The sequence below is a fragment of the Bombina bombina genome, chromosome 4, assembly GCF_027579735.1.
Source record: "Bombina bombina isolate aBomBom1 chromosome 4, aBomBom1.pri, whole genome shotgun sequence".
Lineage (NCBI taxonomy): Eukaryota > Metazoa > Chordata > Amphibia > Anura > Bombinatoridae > Bombina > Bombina bombina.
In genome coordinates this window covers 608,196,418-608,220,526 of record NC_069502.1, presented here as the reverse complement: position 1 = coordinate 608,220,526, position 24,109 = coordinate 608,196,418, and the positions used below count along the sequence as shown (strand labels likewise).

Sequence of the window (24,109 nt, the reverse complement as noted above, 5' to 3'; positions counted from 1 at the left end):
ATCTAATTTCTCTGCGTCTGACTGCTTGGAGATTGAACGCTTGATTTTATCAAAGCGTGGTTTTTCCGAGTCGGTCATTGATACCTTAATTCAGGCTTGAAAGCCTGTCACCAGGTAAATCTATCATAAGATATGGTGTAAATATCTTCATTGGTGTGAATCCAAGGGTTACTCATGGAGTAAAGTCAGGATTCCCAGGATATTGTCTTTTCTCCAAGAAGGATTGGAGAAAGGATTGTCAGTTAGTTCCTTAAAGGGACAGATTTCTGCTCTGTCTATTCTTTTGCACAAGCGTCTGGCGGATGTTCTAGATGTTCAGGCGTTTTGTCAGGCTTTAGTTAGAATCAAGCCTGTGTTTAAACCTGTTGCTCCACCAGGTTTAAATTTAGTTCTTAAAGTTCTTCAAGATGCATTCCATAGATATCAAGCTTTTATCTTGGAAAGTTCTGTTCTTGGTAGCTATCTCTTCGACTCAAAGAGTTTCAGAGTTATCTGCCTTACAGTGTGATTCCCCTTATCTGATCTTCCATGCAGATAAGGTAGTGTTGCGTACCAAACCTGGGTTTCTTCCTAAGGTGGTATCTAATAAGAATATCAATCAGGAGATTGTTGTTCCGTCATTGTGTCCTAATCCTTCTTCAAAGAAGGAACGTCTATTACACAATCTTGACGTGGTTCGTGCTTTAAAGTTTTATTTGCAAGCTACTAAGGATTTTCGTCAAACATCTGCATTGTTTGTTGTCTACTCTGGACAGAGGAAAGGCCAAAAGGCTTCTGCAACTTCTCTTTCCTTTTGGTTAAGAAGTATAATCCGCTTAGTTTATGAGACTGCTGGCCAGCAGCCTCCTGTAAGAATCACAGCTCCTTCCACTAGAGCAGTGGCTTCCACATGGGCTTTTAAAAATGAGGCTTCTGTTGAACAGATTTGTAAGGCGGCGACTTGGTCTTAGCTTCATACTTTTTCTAAATTCTACAAGTTTGATACTTTTGCTTCTTCCGAGCGCTATTTTTGGGAGAAAGGTCTTACAGGCAGTGGTGCCTTCCGTTTAAGCGCCTGCCTTGTCCCTCCCTTCATCCGTGTCCTATAGCTTTGGTATTGGTATCCCACAAGTAATGGATGAATCCGTGGACTGGATACACCTTACAAGAGAAAACTAAATTTATGCTTACCTGATAAATTTATTTCTCTTGTGGTGTATCCAGTCCACGGCCCGCCCTGTCATTTTAAGGCAGGTGTTTTTTTAATTTTTAAACTACAGTCACCACTGCACCCTATAGTTTCTCCTTTCTCTTGCTTGTCTTCGGTCGAATGACTGGGAGGTGGCAGTTAGGGGAGGAGCTATATAGACAGCTCTGCTGTGGATGATCCTCTTGCAGCTTCCTGTTGGGAAGGAGAATATCCCACAAGTAATGGATGAATCCGTGGACTGGATACACCACAAGAGAAATAAATTTATCAGGTAAACATAAATTTTGTTTTGAAACATAATTATTTGTATCTTTTGTATGTGTACTATTTGTGCTTAGACAACGGTGGACCCAAAAATTGGTTAATGGGAGAAGGGGGCAAACACATTTGGACTGAGACAATACAGGTCTTCAGTGAGTTGAGTTAGAAGGTCTAAGGGCATTATTGGGTGGTTAGGGGTGATGAGGCAGGAAAAAAAAAATCTGCATAGAGGGGCTATTTTCTCCCTCCTCAGCTCCATCTGTGAAGCAATCTGAAAGACTGGGATGGTTTATCAAGCACACACAACTGTCACTGTGCTCAGCTCTACACTATAGTGTCTATCTGCCTCAGCAACTGCATGGAATATCAAAGACATATAAACTCGTTACCAGGCAAAAATATTAACTCCTTCCTCGCTACAGCTTCTAATTATGTGGGGGAAAAATATTTTTTATTAAATGATTTTTTTGGGTTATTTTTAACATATTTTACATTTTAGCTTAGGGTTGTACAGTGTATTCTCTTTTATTGTAGGTATAAACTTCGTGCAGCCTACAGCTTTTACTCTTCTGACAAAGATAAACATGTATTCCACAGATACAGGCTTGTATCAATATCTCATGCGGCTCTATAAAAAAGTGTAGTTATGTCAGACAGAATATATATATCTAAACACAGTAATGAGACATATGAGCCACATTTTATAAACAGCTCCTAAGAGTACATATCAGTTAGTGGCATTTTATTTAAATCAATTAAAATAATTTACAGAAGTAACAATTTATTAATATGTCTGGTACTTTACCGTCACCTGACTTGTTTTGGATAGTGCTTTTTCAAATCTTTTACTTATCTGCTAGAAATCAACTGAAAATGTTGATATATATATATATATATATATATATATATATATATATATATATATATATATTTATATATATATACTGTATATATTTGTTTCGATCAATTAAGAAGAAGACTTCAGCTGATGAAGCAATATTGCAGACATTCATTGTCATAAACTTAAAGGGACAGTCTACTCCAGTATTTTTATGGTTTCCCCACATCCAGGGACTGTACCTGCTCCTAAAATCTGTAGTAATGTATACACTCACCGGCCACGTTAATAGGTACACCTTACTAGTACCAGGTTGGACCCCCTTTTGCCTTCAGAACTGCCTTAAAGGGACAGTCTACACCAGAAGTTTTATTGTTTTAAAAGATAGATCATCCCTTTATTACCCATTCCCTAGTTTTGCATAACTAACATGGTTATATTTATATACTTTTTACCTCTGTGATTAACTTGTATCTAAGCCTCTGCAGACTTGCATTTTAGCCAATCAGGGTTAACTTAATAAATAACTCTATGGGTGTGAGCAAAATGTTATCTATATGACACACATGAACTAGCTGTGAAAACTGTCAAAATTCACTGAGATAAGAGGCGGCCTTCAAGGGCTTAGAAATTAGCATATGAGCCTATCTAGGTTTAGCTTTCAACAAAGGATACCAATAGAACAAAGCAAATTTGATGATAAATGTAAATTTGAACGTTGTTTAAATTGCTTGCCCTATCTGAATCATGGAAGTTTCATTTTGACTACACTGTCCTTTTAATTTTCATGGATTTTTTTTTTTTTTTTTTTTTTTATGTTTTTTTCCCCTTATATACATTGCAAGTTGATGATTTTTAATTGATTGTGCCCAATTATTTTTTTAATATGAATCTGTAAGTTTAGGAAGTTTAGCTGACTTAATAATTTTTTATATTTTTGGAAATTTATATTAAAAGTCCTGTCAACAAATAGTATATAACATACAGAACAGTTAATGTTTTATTAACAAGAAAGATCTTACTTTGAATCTTGACAGCTTGTTTAAATGATACTGTGCAAATTAGTCTTTTCAGTGACCTTCACTTGTACGGATCTTAGGAAATAAGGAAGTCCATACAGTATTATGTGAATCAGTCCATGAGTTTGCCAGATGGAAAATATTAGCTATTTACTGTAATTTCCTGGCAAGATGCTTGTTCGTACTACATTTATTCACCTGAATAAAGAGGCAATATACAGCTAGATAAAAAAGGGTTTTATGGGCAAAGTGTAATTTAACCACTGGACCATTATTAAAGGAAAACAAATGATACTTTGCTTAAATGACCTTCCCATGTCCGAGTAAGAGACTTGTTTGACCTATGGGGCTTATTTGAAGACTTCTTTTATAATTAAAATTAAACTACATCTATTTTATTGCATTATTTTCATATTTCTCGAGCACCATATTAAGTTAGTTGCAAAAGGGGGATTAAAGAGGTTAGACATCTAATAGTGATGAAATTGAATTGGTTTGTGCTTCACAGAAACCAATAGTACACACTTTGTGCATTTAGGCATCTAGACGTGGTGATGACGACTTGCTGAAGTTCAAACCAAGCAGCAGAATGGGGAAGAAAGGGGATTTAAGTAACTTTGAACTTGGCATGGTTGTTGGTGCCAGACGGGCTGGTCTGAGTATTTAAAAAACTGCTGATCTACTGGGATTTCCACGCACAACGATCTCTAGGGTTTACAGAGAATGGTTTGAAAAATAGAAAATATCCAGTGAGTGGCAGTTGTGTGGGCAAAAATACCTTGTTGATGTCAGAGGTCAGAGCAGAATGGGCAGACTGGTTCGAGATGATAGAAAGGTAACAGTAACTCAAATAACCACTCGTTACTACCAAGGTATGCAGAATACCATCTCTGAATGCACAACACGTCGAATCATGAAGCAGATGGGCTACAGCAGCAGAAGACCACACCAGGTACCACTTCTGTCAGCTAAGAACAGGAAACTGAGGCTACAATTCCCACAGGCTCACCAAAATTGCCTGGTCTGAGTCTTGATTTAAGCTGCGACATTCAGATGGTAGGGTCAGAATTTGGCGTAAACATGAAAGCATGGAACAATCCTGCCTTGTATCAACAGTTCAGGCTGGTGGTGGTAGTGTAATGGTGTGGGGGATATTTTCTTGTCACACTTTGGGCCCTTTATTACCAATTGAGCATCGTTTAAACGCCACAGCCTACCTTACTATTGTTGCTGACCATGTCCATCCCTTTATGACTACAGTGTACCCAGCTTCTGATGGCTACTTCCAGCAGGATAATGCACCATGTCACAAAGCTCAAATCATCTCAAACTGTTTTTTTGAACTTGACAATGAGTTCACTGTACTCCAAGGCCTCCACAGTTACCAGATCTCAATCCAATAGCACCTTTGGGATGTGGTGGAACGGGAGATTTGCATCATGGATTTGCAGCCGACAAATCTGCAGCAACTGCGTGATGCTCTCTTGTCAATATGGACCAAAATATCTGAGGAATGTTTCCAACACCGTTGAATCTATGCCACAAATAATTAAAGGGACATTCAACACTAAAATTGTTTTTGTTTAAAAAGATAGATAATGCCTTTACTACCCATCCCCCAGCTTTGCTCAACCAACATTGTTATATTAATATACTTTATAGCATTTAAAACCTCTAAATGTCTGCCTGTTCCTAAGCCATCAAAGACAGCCTTTTATCACATGCTTTTATATTAGCTTTTCACAACAGGAGACTGCTAGTTCATGTGAGCCATATAGATAACATTGTGATCACGCCCGTGGCTTGGGACAGACACTGCACTAATTGGCTAAAATGCAAGTCGATAGATAATAAATAAAATGTCATGTGATTCGGGGGCTGTTAGAAGATGCTTAGATACAAGGTAATCACAGAGGTAAAAAGTATATTAATATTTCCATGTTGGTTATGCAAAACTGGGGAATGGGTAATAAAGTGATTAGCTATATTTTAAAACAATAAAACTTCTGGTGTAGACTGTTCCTTTAAGGCAGTTCTGAAGGCAAAAGGGGGTCCAACCTGGTACTAGCAAGGTGTATTATTATTATTATTCTTTATTTATAAAGCGCCAACAGATTCCACAGTGCTGTCCATGGGTAACAAAGGTAAAAAGGACAGTACAATATGAGACACCAGACAAAATTTAACAAACAAATATAGGGGGGAATTGTGAGCCCTGTTCCCGTGGGAACTTGCAATCTAAATGGGTAGGATGGTGAGAAACAGGAGGAGGGGACTGCAAAGGTGGGAATGATGTTAGTGTGGAGTTAGATGAGGGCAACTATTAGGCAAGTGGAATTCATTAGCTACTGATTTGGTGATAGGCTTCCCTGAACAAGAAGGTCTTTAGAGAGCGTTTAAAGGAGAAGAGGTTGGGGGAAAGTCTGACAGCTCGAGGAAGTGCGTTCCAGAGGGTTGGTCCTGTAGTCTAGCATGAGAGGAGGTGATGGTAGAATAGGCAAGGAGTAGATCATTGTTGGATCTTAGGGGATGGGCTGGGCTATATTTGTTCATGAGTGAGGAAAGGTATGGGGGGCGGCATTGGTAAGGGCTTTGTAGGTCAGAGTGAGAATTTTGAATTTAATTCTGCTGTGAATGGGGGGCCAGTGAAGGGACTCACAGAGGAGTGCAACGGATACAGAGCATCAGGAGAGGTGGTTTAGCCTAGCAGAGGCATTTAGGATGGATTGAAGGGGGAGAGGCGGGAGAGAGGAATGCCATTTAGTAGGTTGGTATAGTAGTCAAGCCGGAAAATTACTAGGGAATGGATTAGCTGTTTAGTAGTTTTAGCACTCAGAAAAGGACGAATTTTGGAGATATTGCATAGGTGGTTGCGACAGGATGAAGAGAGCGATTGGATGTGGTGTATGAAGGACAGATTGGAGTCAAGTGTAACTCCTAGACAGCGGACTTGGTGAAGGGGAGATAGTGGTGTCACCAACAGTGATCGTAAAGTTAGAAACTGGAGTAGAATTAGATGGGGGATTAGAAGAAGCTCTTAGTCTTGGACATGTTGATTTTTAGGTGGTGAGAGGCCATTCAGGAAGAAATGCCAGATAAGCAGTTGCTAATGTGGGAAAGGACAGAAGGAGAGAGTGCAGGGGTAGATCTGAGTATCATCAGCATAGAGGTGATAGTTGAAGCCATAGCTACTAATAAGCTTACCCAGTGAGGAAGTATAAATAAAGAAGAGTAGAGGGCCTAGAACAGAGCCTTGAGGTACTCCAACAGACAGAGGCAATGGAGAGGAGGAGTCACCAGCAAATGAGACAAAAAAGGACCTATTAGAGAGATAAAAGTGGATCCAGGAGAGGGCAATGTCACAGAGCCCAAGGGAGCTGAGAGTCCGTAGGAAGAGGGGATGGTCAACAGTGTCAAAGGCAGCAGACAGGTCAAGTAAGATAAGTATAAATAGTGGCCATTGTTTTTAGCAGAAAGAATATCGTTAGTAACCTTGGTGAGGGCAGTCTCAGTTGAGTGTTGGGGACGGAAGCCAGATTGCAGGGGGTCAAGCAATGAGTTGGAGGATAGGAAGTGTGTTAGGCGATTGAAAACTAGTTTTCCCAGGACTTTAGAAGCTAACGGAAGTAGTGATATGGGGCGGTAGTTTGCAGGAGAATTGGGGTCGAGGGAAGGTTTTTTGAGGATGGGGGTGACCTTTGCATGTTTGAAGGATGATAGAAATTAACCAGTAGTAAGGGATCGGTTGAATATGTGAGTAAGAGCTGGGGTGAGGGTAGAGGACAGAGAAGGTATTAGATGTGAAGGGATAGGGTCAAGGGGGCAGGTAGTGAGGTGTGAAGAAGATATTGGGGAACTCACTTCATTCTCAGTGGTTGGGGGGAAGGTACTGAGAGTGTTGAAGGGGGTGACTGGCGGCGGAGATGGAAGGTTGCAGTCTTGTGGTGGGATGTTACTTCGGATGGTAAGTGTTTTGTTGAAAAAGTAGTCTGGCAAGTCTTGAACACCAAAGTCAGATGAAGGGGGTGGTGCAGGTGGATAGAGGAGAGTGTTGAAAGTGGAGAAGAGACATTTAGGGTTTGAGTAGTGAGAAGATATGATATAAGAGAAGTAGTTTTGCTTGGCTAAGTGAAGGGCAGAGGAGTAAGAATAAAGAATGAACGTATAGTGTAGGAAATCAGGTCCAGAGCGGGATTTCCTCCAGGCACGTTCAGCAGCACGGGAGCATATTTTTGTAGATAGCATGTTTGTTGAGAGTGCCAGGGCTTGAGCTGACGACGTGGGGTTTTGCGTATTTGTGGAGGAGCAAGGGTGTCGAATGCAGAGGAGAGAGTATTGTTATAGTGGTTTGTAGCAAGGTTAGGGCAGGATACCGTGGAAGTGTGGGGAAGGCATTTTTGAATAAGGTTAGAAAGTTGGAGAGGATCCACAGTGTGCAGATTTCTACCGCTGCGGAGGCGGGGGGGGGGGGGGGGAGAAATAGGTTTAGCATGTACATTGAGATTATAGGTGAGCAGATGGTGGTCTGAGATGGGAAATGGGCGACAGGTGACATCAGAAGGGGAGCAGAGGTAGGAGAATACCAGATCAAGAGAGTGTCACGGTGAGAAGGGAATAGGGTGGATTGTGAGAGACTAAAGAAGTTTGTGAGTGAGAGAAGTTTAGAGGCACCAGGGGAAGATGGGTTATCAATGGGGATGTTGAAGTCCCCTAGGATTAGAGCAGGTGTATTTGTAGAGAGAAAGGGAGAAAGCCAGGCAGCAAAGTTGTCGAGGAATTGGGAGGGTGGTCCAGGGGGGGCGATAGATAACTGCCACCTTGAGGGAGAGGAGGGAGAAAATGCGGATGCAGTGGACTTCAAAGGAGGAGAAGGAGAGAGATGGATGAGGATGCAGGTGCTGATAGGAGCAGGAGGGGGACAGTAAGATTCCCACACCGCCACCATGTCTCTCACCTGGCCTAGGTGTGTGGCTAAAGTGGAAACCGCTGTGCGTTAGAGCAGCAATGGAAGCTGTGTCAGAGGAAGATAGCCAGGTTTCAGTAATTGCTAGATGATTGAAAGTGTTAGAAATAAACAGGTCGTGAACAGTTGTAAGTTTGTTACAGACAGAGCGTGCCTTCCAGAGGGCACAACAAAAGAGGGGATAAGCGCTGTGGGTTAATGGAGATGAGATTGTTGGGATCGCGTGACCTTGAATTTGTATTGTTGGAGACTGAGCGAGAGTGTAAAATTGTGTTAATTGCTGCAGGGCCAGGGTTAGGAGAGACGTCACCAGCAGCAAGCAGTAGTAGCAGTGAGAGTGACAGAAGGTGAGAGTGAGATTTGTAGCAGCGTGTATGATTAGACACAGGAGAGTTAGATGGGGAAGTATTGCTAAGGATACAAAGTAGATCATGAGAGGACAACATAGGGGATGAGAGAAGGGAGGGAGAGATAAGGATAGAGTGGGGATTATTGATGTTATAAGGCAGTGCTTTCCAAACTGTGTGTCGGGACACACTAGTGTGTCGGCAGCAGTGTGTAGGTGTGTCCCTGCTTCAGCACAAATTTTTTAAAATTTTTATTTTTTTGTGTTTCTGACTTTCCGCCTGCCTGCTACGCATATTACATGGTTGACACGTGATTGATACCTAGTGGGTCACCGATCATCTTAACCAATTGGCGCAGCTCAGTGGGAACTGAAACTATTCCCATTGGCGGCTTTGGCGGGACATTGGCTCCTGACTGCACGTGAAGTCTCCTTAATTGGCTCATGACTGCATGTGTAGTCAGTGAGTGGGACAGCAGTGTGTTTGCAGCACTGACAGTAGTCAATCGGACTCACAGAGCTCTGAGGGTGGCAGCTTAAACGCTGAGCTTAAGTCAGAAGTCACAGTGGGGTTTTATTGCAGCTAGCTCCCGGTAGTGCATTACTGCTCCTGATACATGGATAGGAAGTGGAAGCTTAAAAATGCTTGATGATGAAATGCGAGTGTTTTTATCTAACATTCCACCAAATATTCAGAAATTGTTTTCATCCCATCAATCTCATTCACCCCATTAAAATAGTAAGTAGCTATTGGTGTTATTAAACTTTTTTTTTTTTAATTCTTGCACATACATACTGTTACTTGTAAATGCATTTCATTATTATATAATTTATGTATGTGTCTGTATCTCTAAAAACAAGTTAGTTTAACCTCCTTTTTGCTAGTACAACTGAATTAATTACTGTGTCGCGAAATGATTTAGGTCTAAAAAGTGTGTCACCAACATGAAAAGTTTGGAAAGCTCTGTTATAAGGGCATGCAGTGAGTTTTAGGAAGATGGCAGACAGAGCAGAAAGGACATCGAGAGCATTGTGCAGGTGTATAGTTAGTAAGGATTACCTGTTAGTGGGGTCTGCAGTTTCCCCTCCAGTTCTTAACTCAGCCACTTATAATAAAGAGCCACTTTGAAGCTCTGAGCCAAGGCTTCACAGAGCCAGGTCTCAGCTGTATATAGTAGTGAAATTAGAGTTGGAATGATTTGATTCAAGGCAGCTGTGTTACAAGTAGACTAGTTAGGTAGACTGGAGTTACACACTTGTAAATTAGATGGGGGTGAGCAAATGGCTGGGGGATGCACACAGAAATTGTACAATGGATCTGATAACAAATATACAGAAAAAGTCATAAATTCAGACATCAGAGGAAATGCATACCAGGATATTGAAAATACATTAAAGGGACGTGGAATAGCAACCATGGCTGGGCCACGTAATTAGGTGTACCTAATTACGTGGCCAGTGAGTGTATACATTACTACAGATTTTAGGAGCAGGCACAGTCACTGGATGTGCTCCGTATGTTCTGTACTATCCCTAAAAGCTTGACATCTTTACTAGAATATTTTTTATTTTACGTGCTTCTTGGAAAATACTTCAAATCAAACCTGAAATGCACTTATTTGATTAAAATGTTACTTTAATGTATTTCCTCAAAATTCAAGGGTTATGTTTTTTTTTAATCAAAGGGTCATGAAAATCTAATTCCCTTTGAGTGCTTAATTATAACTTCAACAGTAACTTAGTGAATTGTTTTGTTTTTTCACTGCCCCGAGAGAAGCTGGAGTGCATTCTACAAAATTAAGAACTCAGATCCTGCAACATTCTACTCGGTGGTTACTTGATCAGTGCAGGAGCTCATTTGTCCCTAATTGACAACAGCAATAAGATATGCTAAGCAATACTCTGGAGACCAGGTGTGCCCTTGAACTAAATAAAATTCAAATTTTGCTAATAAATTTACAGTTTACATTATTATTTTGTGTGAAGATATTTAGCAATGCAGTGCCTAATTGCAGATAAATACTATATGCAAGGGTTGAAAAATATAATGATAGTTTAGTAGCTGGAGAAAAATTTGCTAGTCATCTTTAGCCTTTAAAGGAATAGGAAATTCAAAATGAAACTTGCATGATTCAGATAGAGCATGTAATTTTAAGACACTTTTAAATTCATTTCTGTTTCAAATGACTTTCGTTCTCTTAGTATCCCTTGTTGATAAATAATACGCACATATCCTACACTAGTGGGAGCTAGCTGCTGGTTGGTACCAGCACACATTTGTCTCTTGTGATTGGCTAACTAGATGTGTTGAGCTAGCTGCCAGTAGTGCAATGATGTTCCTTCAGCAAAGGATAACAAGAGAATGAAGCAAATCTGATAATATAGGTAAATTGGAAAGCTTTTTTAAATAGTATGTTCTATCTGAATCATGAAAGAACATTTTGGGGTTTCCTGTCAATTTAATGGCTAATTCTCCATAAGCACAGGTAATGAAGAACAAAAACACTGTTCTCTTTCTTTAGATGAACTAAGACAAAAGCTGCATATAATTAGAGAAGAAAGCAGCAGCAGGTTTTGTGTGAAAAGGTAGTTTCTTATTAAGGGCTCCATGTACTAAGCCGTCAATTCATCCGTCATTTTAGACGCGGATAAACTCGCCGTTACTCGCCGCGGGCGAAATGGTGTCCGCTGTCACTATGTACTAATAATCCCCCAATAAATAGACAAGTCTAGCCCGCCGCGAGCAGTGGCGGATTATTGATAAATTTGACGCCTCGCTCGCCGCGACTAAGCTGATGTACTTAACTTTCAGTTAAATTGTCTGGCCAATTATTAACACGTGACATGCAAGGTGTCACGAACATCATAGTAGTCGCGGGAATAGAATTTTGCTCCTATAAAAGTTCAACTTATCTAAACAACTTTATTATTGTTCAAAATTTTTTGAAGAGTGATAACAGAGCGTTATTTTTGTAATATTTATTTACAATTTGGATATGGCTTCATCTGGATCTGATAATATATAAATATTAATATAAAAATAATTATAAAGATTGACAACTATACAATACAAATTTAAAATATAGATTACTCTTTAATTACAGTCGACAAATTTGGCGCAATTTATGTACATGGAAATGAGAGACAAATTAGACGCCAGTTATGCTGTACAATGCTGATATTACTGCCTTTTATATATGTCTAGACTGGCGTCTAGATTGACTTTCCTATTGTTTTGTACCTTGCCCGCCACCTAAAAGGTGGCGAGGCAAAAATAACGAGGTGGGAGCGGAAATTGTAGCGAGCGGACAAATAGATTTTTTAGTACATTCGTTTTTGGCGAGTTGGTGGTCAAATGTGTCTAATTACAGTGAAAAATGGAGAGGTAGCGAGGTTTGGCGGATAAGTACGCTCGCAATTTTAAAGATGCGAGTTTGAACATAGTTGACGACTTTGTACATATCAGTTTGCGAGTTTTGACGCGAGATTTGTTGCGGGTAGCTCGCTGACTGCTTAGTACATGGAGCCCTAAATGTCAGTAGCCAGGGACATTGGTCCACCTAGGTAGGAAGTATGTGGATGGACTCTCAGTCTGAAAACAGGGGCTGTTGGGAGTCATGCACTTAGCTTTACAAGACGTTAATACAATTAAGGACATTAAATGGTATGTGTTTTAAATGGACTTTTCTAACGATTTACTTAAAATGATATTTTACCTTTGCTTCTACTAATAACCTCTGGAAATGGATCTGGTTTGACAGCGCAGTAGAGCAGAGATGAGACGTGATATAGTAGCATTGCGCTACTTGGCAGAAGGCAGCAAATGATCTTCAGATGGCTGACTTTTCCCTGCAGCAAAGAGAACCCCTTGTCTTCATATTAAAACAGATGGAGTCGCCTGAAGGATTTTTTTATTATTGCATTCAGCACTTCTTTTTATTGCCCTCCCTGCTCCCCGGAGTACAGAGAGCATTGCTTAAGCTTTTATCTAGGTCTTCTGTTTCTCAGCAAATGCATTGGCACATATAGTGATCCCATACTATATAATGGGATGTCTGATTTGTTCCATGTTTGCATGCTCAAACTTTCCCCTTACCCGTGTTAAACTTGTAGCCAATCAAAAGACAACGGAAAAGGTCAAACATGTCTAAACCAGGTTTAAAGGAATCTTCTAGTTTTTTATTCTTTTTTTGTACATTTGTTATGAAAAAAATGACACTGATTTTACACATTTATGCTAAATAAGATTGTCTTAAATAAATGAACAATTAAAACAGAACACCCATTGGCTAATTACATGTGTAGCTGACATTTTCTGTCAAATGTTTACTTTTATGGCTTTCTGAGCATACCCATGTATGCCCTATATGAAGCATGCACAGTAAAGCTATTGCTAAAACAATGATATCAGAAAGTAAAAGCTAACATTGCCTCGTTTTTCTTTACGCTAATCACAGCTGACTACGCAGGTTAACTCCCCAATCAAAATAGATATTTCTTATGTGGTAGCTTTTACAAATGGGCTGACTTGTTTTTAGTTTACATGTTTGACAATTTACACAAAAAAATGTATTGGCAGATTCCTCCATCAGTAAAGCTACTCCTTTTTATATTAGCAGTTATTATTATTATTATTATCAGGTATTTGTAGAGCGCCAACAGATTCCGCAGCGCTGCAGTTTTTTAAACATTGAACATGTTAGAATATAGCGTATCCTTTAGCATCTTACCTCTGTTGCATCCACATTTTAAAGGGACACTAAACCCAAATGTTTTCTTTCATGATTCATATAGAGCATGCAATTTAAAGCAACTTTCTAATTTGTTCCTAGTATCAATTTTTCTTTGTCCTCTTGCTATCTTTATATAAAAAGCAGGAATGTGATGCATAGGAGCCGGCCCATTTTTTAGTTGAGAACCTGGGTTATGCTTGCTTATTGGGGGGTAAATGTAAGCCTCCAATAAGCAAGCGCTATTCATGGTGCTGAACCTAAAATGGGCTGGCTGCTAAGATTTACATTCCTGCTTTTAAAATAAAGATAGCAAGAGAACGAAGAAAAATTGATAATAGGTGTAAATTAGAAAGTTGCTTAAAATGTCATGCTCTGTCTGAATCATGAAAGAAAAAAATTGGGCTCAGTGTCCATTTAAGTGCTGGCTTTTTTTAATGCTTGTGCCTCCTTAAATGTACATTAAACCATGGGGTTGATCACAGTGCTTTAGAAAATCATATCAGCAGAAAATCACCATTAAGGTATATAGGGATTTTTATAGATAAATTATTTTATACGTTTTTCTAAAGGATTGTGATTGATCCTTATATTTTTTATATATACACTGCATATATCAGCAATTTCTGTACTCAACTGCATAAGACCAACATGCAAAATAAATTATTTAAAACAATTAAGCTATTACTTCATGATTTGCCAATGTGCTTAAAACCCCTTTATCTCATCTTCCTTAGTTGTGGCCAATTAGCTGAAAATTGTGTTCACTGGTCTAAGCAATCACATCACTGATTTTTTGCAATTGACAGCATTTTGACAGAATACAAAAGGGAAAATAGGCCACGCACAATATTTACAAAGATATAAACACAATACTGTAAACTATGACCTCACTGAAAACATCTCAAGACAGAATTCATGCTCATATAAGATTATGTGTAATGTGAGAGGGTTTTTGTTTTCATTTAGTGCTAATTTCCTCCCACCTAGAGCATCCTGACACCCTGTGTATCTGTGCCTTATGTCATGTGTAGCAGAATCAAAAAAGTCAAACATGTTGTTATGACAAAGACATTACAAGTTCCTCTTGTTTTTTGTACATGCTAGTGTTTTCAAGTGCTTGTAAGAGGAACTAAGTCACTTCAGTATGACCTGAACATGAAATGTCCCTAACTGTGAGTTGTCTGCATCATGTGTTTTCTTATTCTTACATCATATATTAGTTGCATTATTTTCTACTTGTATGTAATCGTGGGGTTTATTCAAGTGATTACTTACTTTATTAAAATATAAAATACTAGCAACGTGTTTTCTCATCCAACCAGTGGATGGTTATTTCACTTATCTCATAATTTCCTATACTATACTAGGCCATATTGGCGTTGTGTTCTATTTACACCATCTACAGATTGCTGAATAGCCATTGGAGGTCAGTCTGCTGGGTGACTGTGTTTGACCCCAGTCTGCTTCATCTACACCACTAGGGTTGTATCACTAAATGGGAGTGTTTTTATTACACTGATATTTGTTACATTAGTTAAACAATATTGGGCCATGTGGCGCTTCTGTCTTCTTATGTTGTTCACTATTAAAAACAAGGGCACTTTTATTCATCAAAATTGACATTTCACTCCTTTTCTTCAAAAATTTACCTTTTAATCCTGAATGCTGCTCCAGTGATTCCCCCGGCCGTCGGAAGCCTCTTCTGATGTCAGAAATTACTAATCCAGCTTCCTCCAATCACGGATTTCCCCCTGTGGGGATCATGGCCTGATGCAACGCCATGATTGGAGGAAGCCAGATTCGTCATTTTGGACCCGCGAAGAGGACTTGCGACGGGCGGAGGAAGCGCTGCAGCGGCTGAAAGGATTAAAAGGTAAGTTTTTGAAGAAAAGGAGTGAAATGTCAATTTTGATAAATTAAAGTGCCCTTGTTTTTAACAGGTTTATTAAAAACAGGGTACTAATTCATAAAAATTGACCTTCACTTTAATGCAAACATCAGATTATTCATTTTTTAAAGCAATGAAGAGTTTAGATATTTAGGGTCAGATTACGAGTGTAGCACAAACGTTTGCGCACGAGCGATAACGGGTTTATCGCAGGTGTATAAGTGCATTGAAACCCTTTGCAGTTAAGTATATGAAAAGATGTAAAAGCATACTTAGGCAATATTCATTTTTAATAAAGTGTTTACTGTGTTTGTACTGTGAATATTTCACATTCAAATGTTCTGCACACAGCAGAATATGTTCTATGGATTTATGAATAGTAATTTTTATATAAATATATCTGTATATAGCTATACCTATATATACTTGTGTGTGTGTGTATATATATATATATATATAATATATATCAGATATATATAGAAATATTTATTTATGAATAAATAGAACATATTCTTCTATGTGAAGAACATTGGAATGGGAAATATTCATATTTTCGGGTTAGCGCTTATGAGAATATGAAATTGTGTTTGCGCGAGAGTAGGGTGTTAGGTTTTTTTTCCCCACTTTTTGTGCTCCATTGACTTCTATAGGGGAATACATGAACATGCATGCGATATTCTAAGTTCGACTTTTTGCGCTCGTCTGGTTAGCACACAAGCGAAAACAGTTTACCTTGAAGTCATAATACGTACGCAATCTGACTAACACTCGTGCTGGACCGTTAAACAGCGCTACACTTGTCCTTTATATTTATTTTTTTATAAAATTACTTAAAGTAACATAAACTTTAGTTTGCACATAACAAATTCATATTGTTGTTTTAAAAAAAAAAATACAAAAAGGAAGATGGGGATTCAATGGTGCAGTATTTTACAATTTAAATAAATTAACAAATTATAAATAAAAACACACACACTGACAAGTGTTGCACACTTCAATCACTATTATTCACATACGCCTAGATTACAAGTTTTGAGCGCTATAGGGAAATTAACGAACGCAACAAAAGTGGCATTATTTAATCCCCTATAGCGCTGCCATTACAAGTTTTAAAAAACCTGGCTTGTGCGGGCGATATGGGGCTTTTAAGCTCCATACCGCACAAAATACAAGCGCTGATTTGACGTGCTCGTGCACGCTTTCCCCATAGACATCAATGGGGAGAGCGGGTCAGAAAAAAGTCTAACACCTGCGATTCCGGAATGAAAAGCTCCGTAACGCAACCCCTTTGATGTCTATGGGGAAAATAAAAATACAGTTTAAACCTAACACCCTAACATAAACCCCACGTCTAAACACCCCTAATCTGCTGCCCTCGACATCGCAGACGCCTGCCTACAGTTGTTAACCCCTAATCTGCCGCTCCCGATATCGCCGCCACTATACTAAAGTTATTAACCCCTATTCCCCTGCACCCCAACATCGTAAACACAATAATAAATCTATTAACCCTTTATTCCGCCACTCCCCGTCATCGCCACAACTAAATAAAGCTATTAACTCCTAAACCTCTGGCCTCCCACATCACTACCATTAAATAAACCTATTAACCCCTACACTGCCAGCCCCCCACATCGCAATAACCTAAATTAAACTATTAACCCCTAAACCTAACCCTAACGTAACCTTAACCCTAACACCCCCTAACTTTAACATAATTAAAATAGAGCTAAATTAAACTTACAATTATTAACTAAATAAACCTATTAACCCCTAAACTGCCAGCCCCCCACATCGCAACAACCTAAATTAAACTATATTATCCCCTAAACCTAACCGTAACTCTAACGTAACCGTAACCCTAACACCCCCTAACTTTAACATAATTTAAATAGAGCTAAATTAAACTTACATTTATTAACTAAATCATATTTAAAACTAAATACTTACATGTAAAATAAAACATAAGCTAGCTACAATATAACTAATAGTTATATTGTAGCTAGCTTCGTTTTTATTATTATTTCACAGGTAAGTTTGTATTTATTTTAACTAGGTAGACTAGTTAGTAAATAGTTATTAACTATTTAATAACTAGCTAGTTAAAATAAATACAAAATTACCTGTTAAATAAAACCTAAGCGACCTTACATTTAAACCTAAAATTACCAATAATAAAAACTACCATTACAAAAAAAAAACTACCATTACAAAAAAAACAAAATTATCCAAAAAAAAATAATTATTCCTATTCTAATCCTCTAAAAAAAAACAAAAAAAAAAACCCCAAAATAAAAAAGCCTAATCTAGAATAAACTACAGAGGGCCCTTAAAAGGGCCTTTTGTAGGGCATTGCCCTAAGTTAAACAGCTCTTTTGCTACAAAAAACCCACTCCCTAACAGTATAGAAACCCCCACCGCCCTTTAAAGGGCCTTTTGTAGGGCACTGCCCTAAAGATAATAGCCCTTTTCCTACAAAAGAAAAACAAACACCCCCTAAAAAATACATTACACAAAATAACAAACAAATTATCAAAAATAATAAAAATTATTCCTATTCTAATACCCATTAAAAAAACACCCCAAAATAAAAAAAATAATCTAGAATAAACTACCAATGGCCCTTAAATAGGCCTTTTGTAGGGCACTGCCCTAAAGATATCAGCTAAAACACCTAAGCTATCCATTGCCCTGAAAAGGACATTTGTATGGGCATTACCCTTAAGGGCATTTAGCTCTTTTTCTGCCCAAACCCTAATCTAAAAATAAAACCCACCCCAAAAACCCTTAAAAAAACCTAACACTAACCCCTGACGATCCACTTACAGTTTTTGATGTCCCCCTTGAACGATCTTCATCCCGGCAGAGAAGTCCTCATCCAGGGGGTGAGAGAAGTCTTCATCCAGATGGCCTCTTCATCCCGGCGGAGAAGTCCTCATCCAGGCGGCCTATTCAATCTTCATCCCGGTGGAGAAGTCCTCATCCAAGCGTTGAGAAGTCTTCATCCAGGAGGCCTCTTCAATCTTCATCCAGTCGGCATCTGCTATCTTGATCCCGGCGGTGCGGAGCGGTTCCATCCTGAAGACATCCGGCGCAGAGAATCCTCTTTATATGGTCGCCGCCGTACACTGTATCTTCAATTCAAGGTACGCGATTCAAATTGCGTCCCTTGCATTCCTATTGGCTGGAAGATTTGAATCAGCCAATAGGAATTAGAGCTGCTAAAATCCTATTGGCTGTTTAAATCAGCCAATAGGATTTAAGTAGCTCTAATTCTATTGGATGATGAATCAGTCAATAGAATGAGAGCTGCTTAAATCCTATTGGCTGATTTAAACAGCCAATAGGATTTAAGCAGCTCTCATTCTATTGGCTGATTCAATTCAATTAAACCAAAAAACAAATGTGCAACACGTTTCTCAGCTGGTATAAAAGAGGTATGTTTTCAATTAAATATAAAATAATAAAAGCACCCTCTATTTATGACTTCACTCAGCGTACAGCTGATCACATGGTGTAAGCGTCACATTTAACTCTATCACAGAGCCAATACCAGACTCAGGTGCCCATCAACTTATCATTTTGGTTGTAGTCTAGAATAAACCACAAGACTGCAAACAATATGGCTGACTAATATGTCAAAATGTCTAATTTGAATATCAAATGACTGTGATAAAAACAAAAACAAAGGTACATATGTGCTTATGAACCCGGACTGTGGGAATAGCATTGATTTAAGTGTGCAACACTTACGTGTATTTATTTCTGCTTATGATTGTTCATTTATTTTAATTGTGACTTACTGCATAATTGGATCACCTTCTTCTATTTTGTATTTTCTAGTATCTTGCCATTGCATGCAGACCGAATAAATGCACCCTGTTGGAGAACAGGCGTCAATAGAATATTTAATAGCTTCAGTTTCTGGTCATTGTAGTCTGTAGATAGTTTAATTAAAATACCTCAGATTAAGCACATTACTCTGCAGTTATCAACACTTAATCCATTAAACATGTTTTGTTTTTGTTTTGGCATTATACGATTGGTTGTAAATGTCTGCATCATTTTTTGTGTATTTCCAGTTAATGTATACATCATTTGAGTCAGTTTATTAATTAATAATCCCTGCTTCTAGTAGATTTAAAGCCAAAAGCAATTTACTCATACATAATATTGTGATTGATCGGAATGGGGCCCTTTAAGACAAAATGTTCAATGAAAAGTTCAGATGGTCATTGTAAAAAAAATGTTTACTATTACATGGTGGTACTATAACGAACCATTATCCTTGCATTTTTGGAACTTGTAGAATTAAACTTTGTTTCTTTTTTCTTTCTTTTTCAGGTTGTAGAGCTTGTGTCGAGTTCCATAGGTGACTTAGTGCAAGGAATATATTATGAAAATTCTTACTTACCAGAGGTAAGAATGTGTGGTTAGAGGCTTTGCAACTCATTTTATTAAAAGGATGTTAAATGTACAAATAAACTGTGCTACATATTATCAATAGCATTGCCTTAAGCATATTAATCCTTGTATGTTTTGAAAAACATTTTAGAAGCATACCTTTAACACCCTATACGTACTTATTTATTTCCATTCCAGGAGTCCATCCATTGAAATCTTTTTTTCTTTTGTGTTGGTGATCAATTAGAAGCCATACTACAGCTTCCCCCAATGAATATAATCAGAGTGTGCTCCCCATCTTCATAAACAATGTGTTATGTCCAACTGGTCTAGCGTGCCTTCAAAAATGTAGCTCCTTGCAGAGGAGCAAAACTGTCTCCTAAGGTTAGACTAGTTCTTCAATCAGCTGGATAGTCATATATTTTAAAGTCAGGTTGGATAAAGTGTTCGTGTGTACAGTCCTGGACAAAAGTTTTGAGAATGACGCAAATATTAATTTTCACAAAGTCTGCTACTTCGGTGTTTTTAGATCTTTTTGTCAGATGTTACTATGGTATACTGAAGTATAATTACAAGCATTTCATAAGTGTCAAAGGCTTTTATTGACAATTACATTACGTTTATGCAATGAGTCAATATTTGCAGTGTTGACCCTTCTTTTTCAAGACCTCTGCAATTCGCCTGGCATGCTGTTAATCAACTTCTGGGCCACATCCTGACTGATAGCAGCCCATTCTTGCATAAGCAATACTTGGAGTTTGTCAGAATATGTGGGTGGGTTTTTTTTTCACCCGCCTCTTGAGGATTGACCACAAGTTCTCAATGGGATTAAGGTCTGGGGAGTTTCCTGGCCATGGACCCAAAATTTTAATGTTTTGCTCCCCAAGCCACTTAGTTATCACTTTTGCCTTATGGCAAGGTGCTCCATCATGCTGGAAAAGGCATTGTTCATCACCAAACTGTTCTTGGATGGTTGGGAGAAGTTGCTCTTGGAGGATGTTTTTGTACCATTCTTTATTCATGGCTATGTTCTTAGGCAAAATTGTGAGTGAGCCCACTCCCTTGGCTGAGAAGCAAAGCCACATATGAATGGTCTCAGGATGCTTTACTGTTGGCATGACACAGGACTGATGGTAGCGCTCACCTTTTCTTCTCCAGACAAGGTTTTTTCTGGATGCCCCAAACAATCGGAAAGGGGTATCATCAGAGAAAATTACTTTACGCCAGTCCTCGGCAGTCCAATCCCTGTACCTTTTGCAGATGTTTTTCTTGGGGAGAAGTGACTTCTTTGCTCTCCTTCTTGACACCAGACCATTTTCCAAAAGTCTTCGCCTCACTGTGCGTGCAGTTGCACTCACACCTGCCTGCTGCCATTCCTGAGCAAGCTCTACACTGGGGGTGCCCCGATCCCGCAGCTGAATTGACTTTTAACCTCTTAAGGACATATGACATAAAACAATTGAGCAAACTGAAAGCTGTGTCCTTAAAGGGTTAAAGATGGTCCTGGCGCTTGCTGGACATTCTTAGGCGCCCTGAAGCCTTCTTCATAACAATTGAACCTCTTTCCTTGAAGTTCTTGATGATCCGATAAATGGTTTATTTAGGTGAAATCTTAGTAACAGCAATATCCTTGCCTGTGAATCCCTTTTTGTGCAAAGCAATGATGACTGCACGTGTTTCCTTGCAGGCAACCATGTTTAACAGAGGAAGAACAATGATTTCAAGCACCACCCTCCTTTTAAATCTTTCAGTCTGTTATTCTAACTCAATCAGCATGACAGAGTGGTCTCCAGCCTTGTCCTCTTCAACACTGACATCTGTGTTAACGAGAGAATCACTGACATGATGTCAGCTGGTCCTTTTGTGGCAGGGCTGAAATGCAGTGGAAATGTTTTTTTTGGGGGGATTAAGTTAATTTTCATGGCAAAGAGGGACTTTGAAATTAATTGCAATTAGTCTGATCACTCTTCATAACAATCTGGAGTATATGCAAATTGCCATCATAAAAACTGAGACAGCAGACTTTGTGAAAATTAATATTTGTGTCATTGTTAAAAGTTTTGGCCAGGACTGTACAGTTACTATCCACGCTCTCCCACAAAGTTTTAGATTTAAAATTTTAAAAACAAAGAACAGTTTAATCAGTGACATAATTATCCACTAGAGCTGTTTCTCAGTTATTTTACATATGATGGCTTCTGATTGTGATGGCAGATTTATAGATATATACAAAGGTTAACATTTCAGTATTCTTTTTCAGCACTTTTGTTTTTTCTTTTATCTAAATGTTTCTTTGTTGTTAAAGGGACATTCCAGTCAAAATATAAATGCACAGATATATAGATGTATTGCATCTTTGAATAGAAACATATTTGTAATATAAATGTATTGGCAAAAATGCTTCTATTCAAAGTTATCACTGTATTAGTGTTAACATTTTTCTCTGCAGGTGCATGTGAAGCATAGCTAGATATTGACACTGCCCCCACATTTTAAATACTGTAGCTGCTCAGATCATCAGTGGGGCTTGTATCATGTCAGCTATTAACAAATTGAGTCATTCCCAGTTGGTACAAGCACCTTACGCTCTCTGAACAAGTGTTGTGTTTAAAATGCTGGTGCACGGTGCATACTTAAATACACTTTTTAAACAGCTATAGCTTTTATTAGAAGCATTTTTGCTAATGCATGTATATTACATAATTGCTTCTGTTCAATACAGAAATGCATCCACATGGTTTCCTATTTTGGCTGGAATATCCCTTTAATATTAAAGCTACACTTAGAAATCATCATTGTGGTACAATAATCATTTTTTTCTGTTATTTTGGCAACCAAATTGATATAATTGATCTTATTAGGGAATATTATATGGCCATCATCAAACCCACTCTCTAAAATAGTTTACCAGTAAATTATGCACCTACTAATGTGCATAGTTTGCTATTTTTGAACTTTGAAATTACAAACTTATTTCCATGAGAAATATTTATATAACATACATTAAAACATATGAATAGTGTCAAGATTTATGTTGCTTTGTACTGACAATATAATTTGTATTATTCCTAAATTTTACTGTTATTAGTGCAAACAACAGATGCAACTGTTCCTTCATTTTGCAACAATTACAGAAACTATTCCTATTAGAGTAGGTTGTCATGTAAATAACTGAACATTTCCTGCAGATTCACTCACATCTTACTGGCTAAGCATCTATGCCCAATCATTCAGTGTAATGAGTTAAATCAATCTGCAATCAACTCTGACCACTCTTGGATGGAATAAATGTTACCAGCTAAGCAGTAAAAATGTTTGTCGGTTTTCAGGAATTATGAAATGTGTTTCGTTTCAGTGTCCTTTTAATATATCTTTTCCACATTAAACTTGAGAAACATAATGCTGGCAGAGTATTGTATGAAGTAAAAATTGGTTCATTTACCCCAATCATCATTTTGAATTGTGTGTAACAGAGGCTGAAATCCAATAATGAGGCTCTATTGTAATTTCAGTTTTTATTATATGGTGAGATGCACAGAGCACACACCATCTTTATCTGATTGCGGTGTTATAGCTGATAATTATGAATATAAATGTGACGGTTACAAAAGAGTTATCTTTTAAATGTACATTTTGAATGCATGGGATTCGCATTTCATGTTGAAGAGAATGTGTAATGTTTGATCTTAACAGACATATTGTCTTTCTTGTTCTTCCACTAACTTGCTTATTTCAGCTCACATAAAGCACAATATGTACAAAACTTTCTAGTTATCTCACATTTCTTTACACACAGTATATTTTTTCTGTTGACTAGATGGTCAGGGTCACTCTGTTCTGAATTCTGCTTGTGACCCTGTAGTTTGTGTTAATAAATAAAGAACTAAATCAGTCGGCACCTGCTCTACAGTGCAGAATAACTACAGTGGGCCCACATTAAACACAAGTTCCCAGTGGGGCATGTTGTTCCTGCATGACCTACAACTCTCTGAGCACAGCAGCAGTATGTGATAGCTTAACTTAAGAAACAGACTTCTAGACTGTATCCAGGTGGAGGCGGTAGAATAGCTATATTCACAATAGCAATAGAAAAGGCTTCTTTAAAGGGACATAATACTCATATGCTAAATCACTTGAAACTGATGCAGTATAACTGTAAAAAGCTGACAGGAAAATATCACCTGAGCATCTCTATATAAAAAAGGAAGATATTTTACCTTACAATTTCCTCAGCTCAGCAGAGTAAGTTCTGTGTAAAAAGTTATAATTCAGCTGTTGCTCAGCTGCAGGTAAAAAAAAAAAATTAGCATTAGCAGTGCTGAGGTCATGAACTCTTTTACTGTGATCTTATGAGATTTCACTTAACTCTCATGAGATTTCATAGTAAACTTCCTTAAACTTAATAGGGAAATAAGATGAGAGTGCACGAAAGCTCGCTCCTTCCGCTGTCCCGGGACAGACATACTGA

The 24,109-nt window shown here is 38.3% G+C and overlaps 1 protein-coding gene across 2 annotated transcripts in view; it reads left to right on the top strand.

Annotated features, from left to right (window-relative positions):
- The window catches only part of PDSS2 (decaprenyl diphosphate synthase subunit 2), a 632,456-nt gene that overhangs the window by 450,475 nt on the left and 157,872 nt on the right, over window positions 1-24,109 (top strand). For both annotated transcript variants that reach the window (XM_053710597.1, XM_053710598.1), the window contains exon 5: window positions 19,582-19,656. In XM_053710597.1, the coding sequence (XP_053566572.1) occupies window positions 19,582-19,656 (75 nt within the window). The remainder of the gene's footprint in view (window positions 1-19,581; window positions 19,657-24,109) is intronic.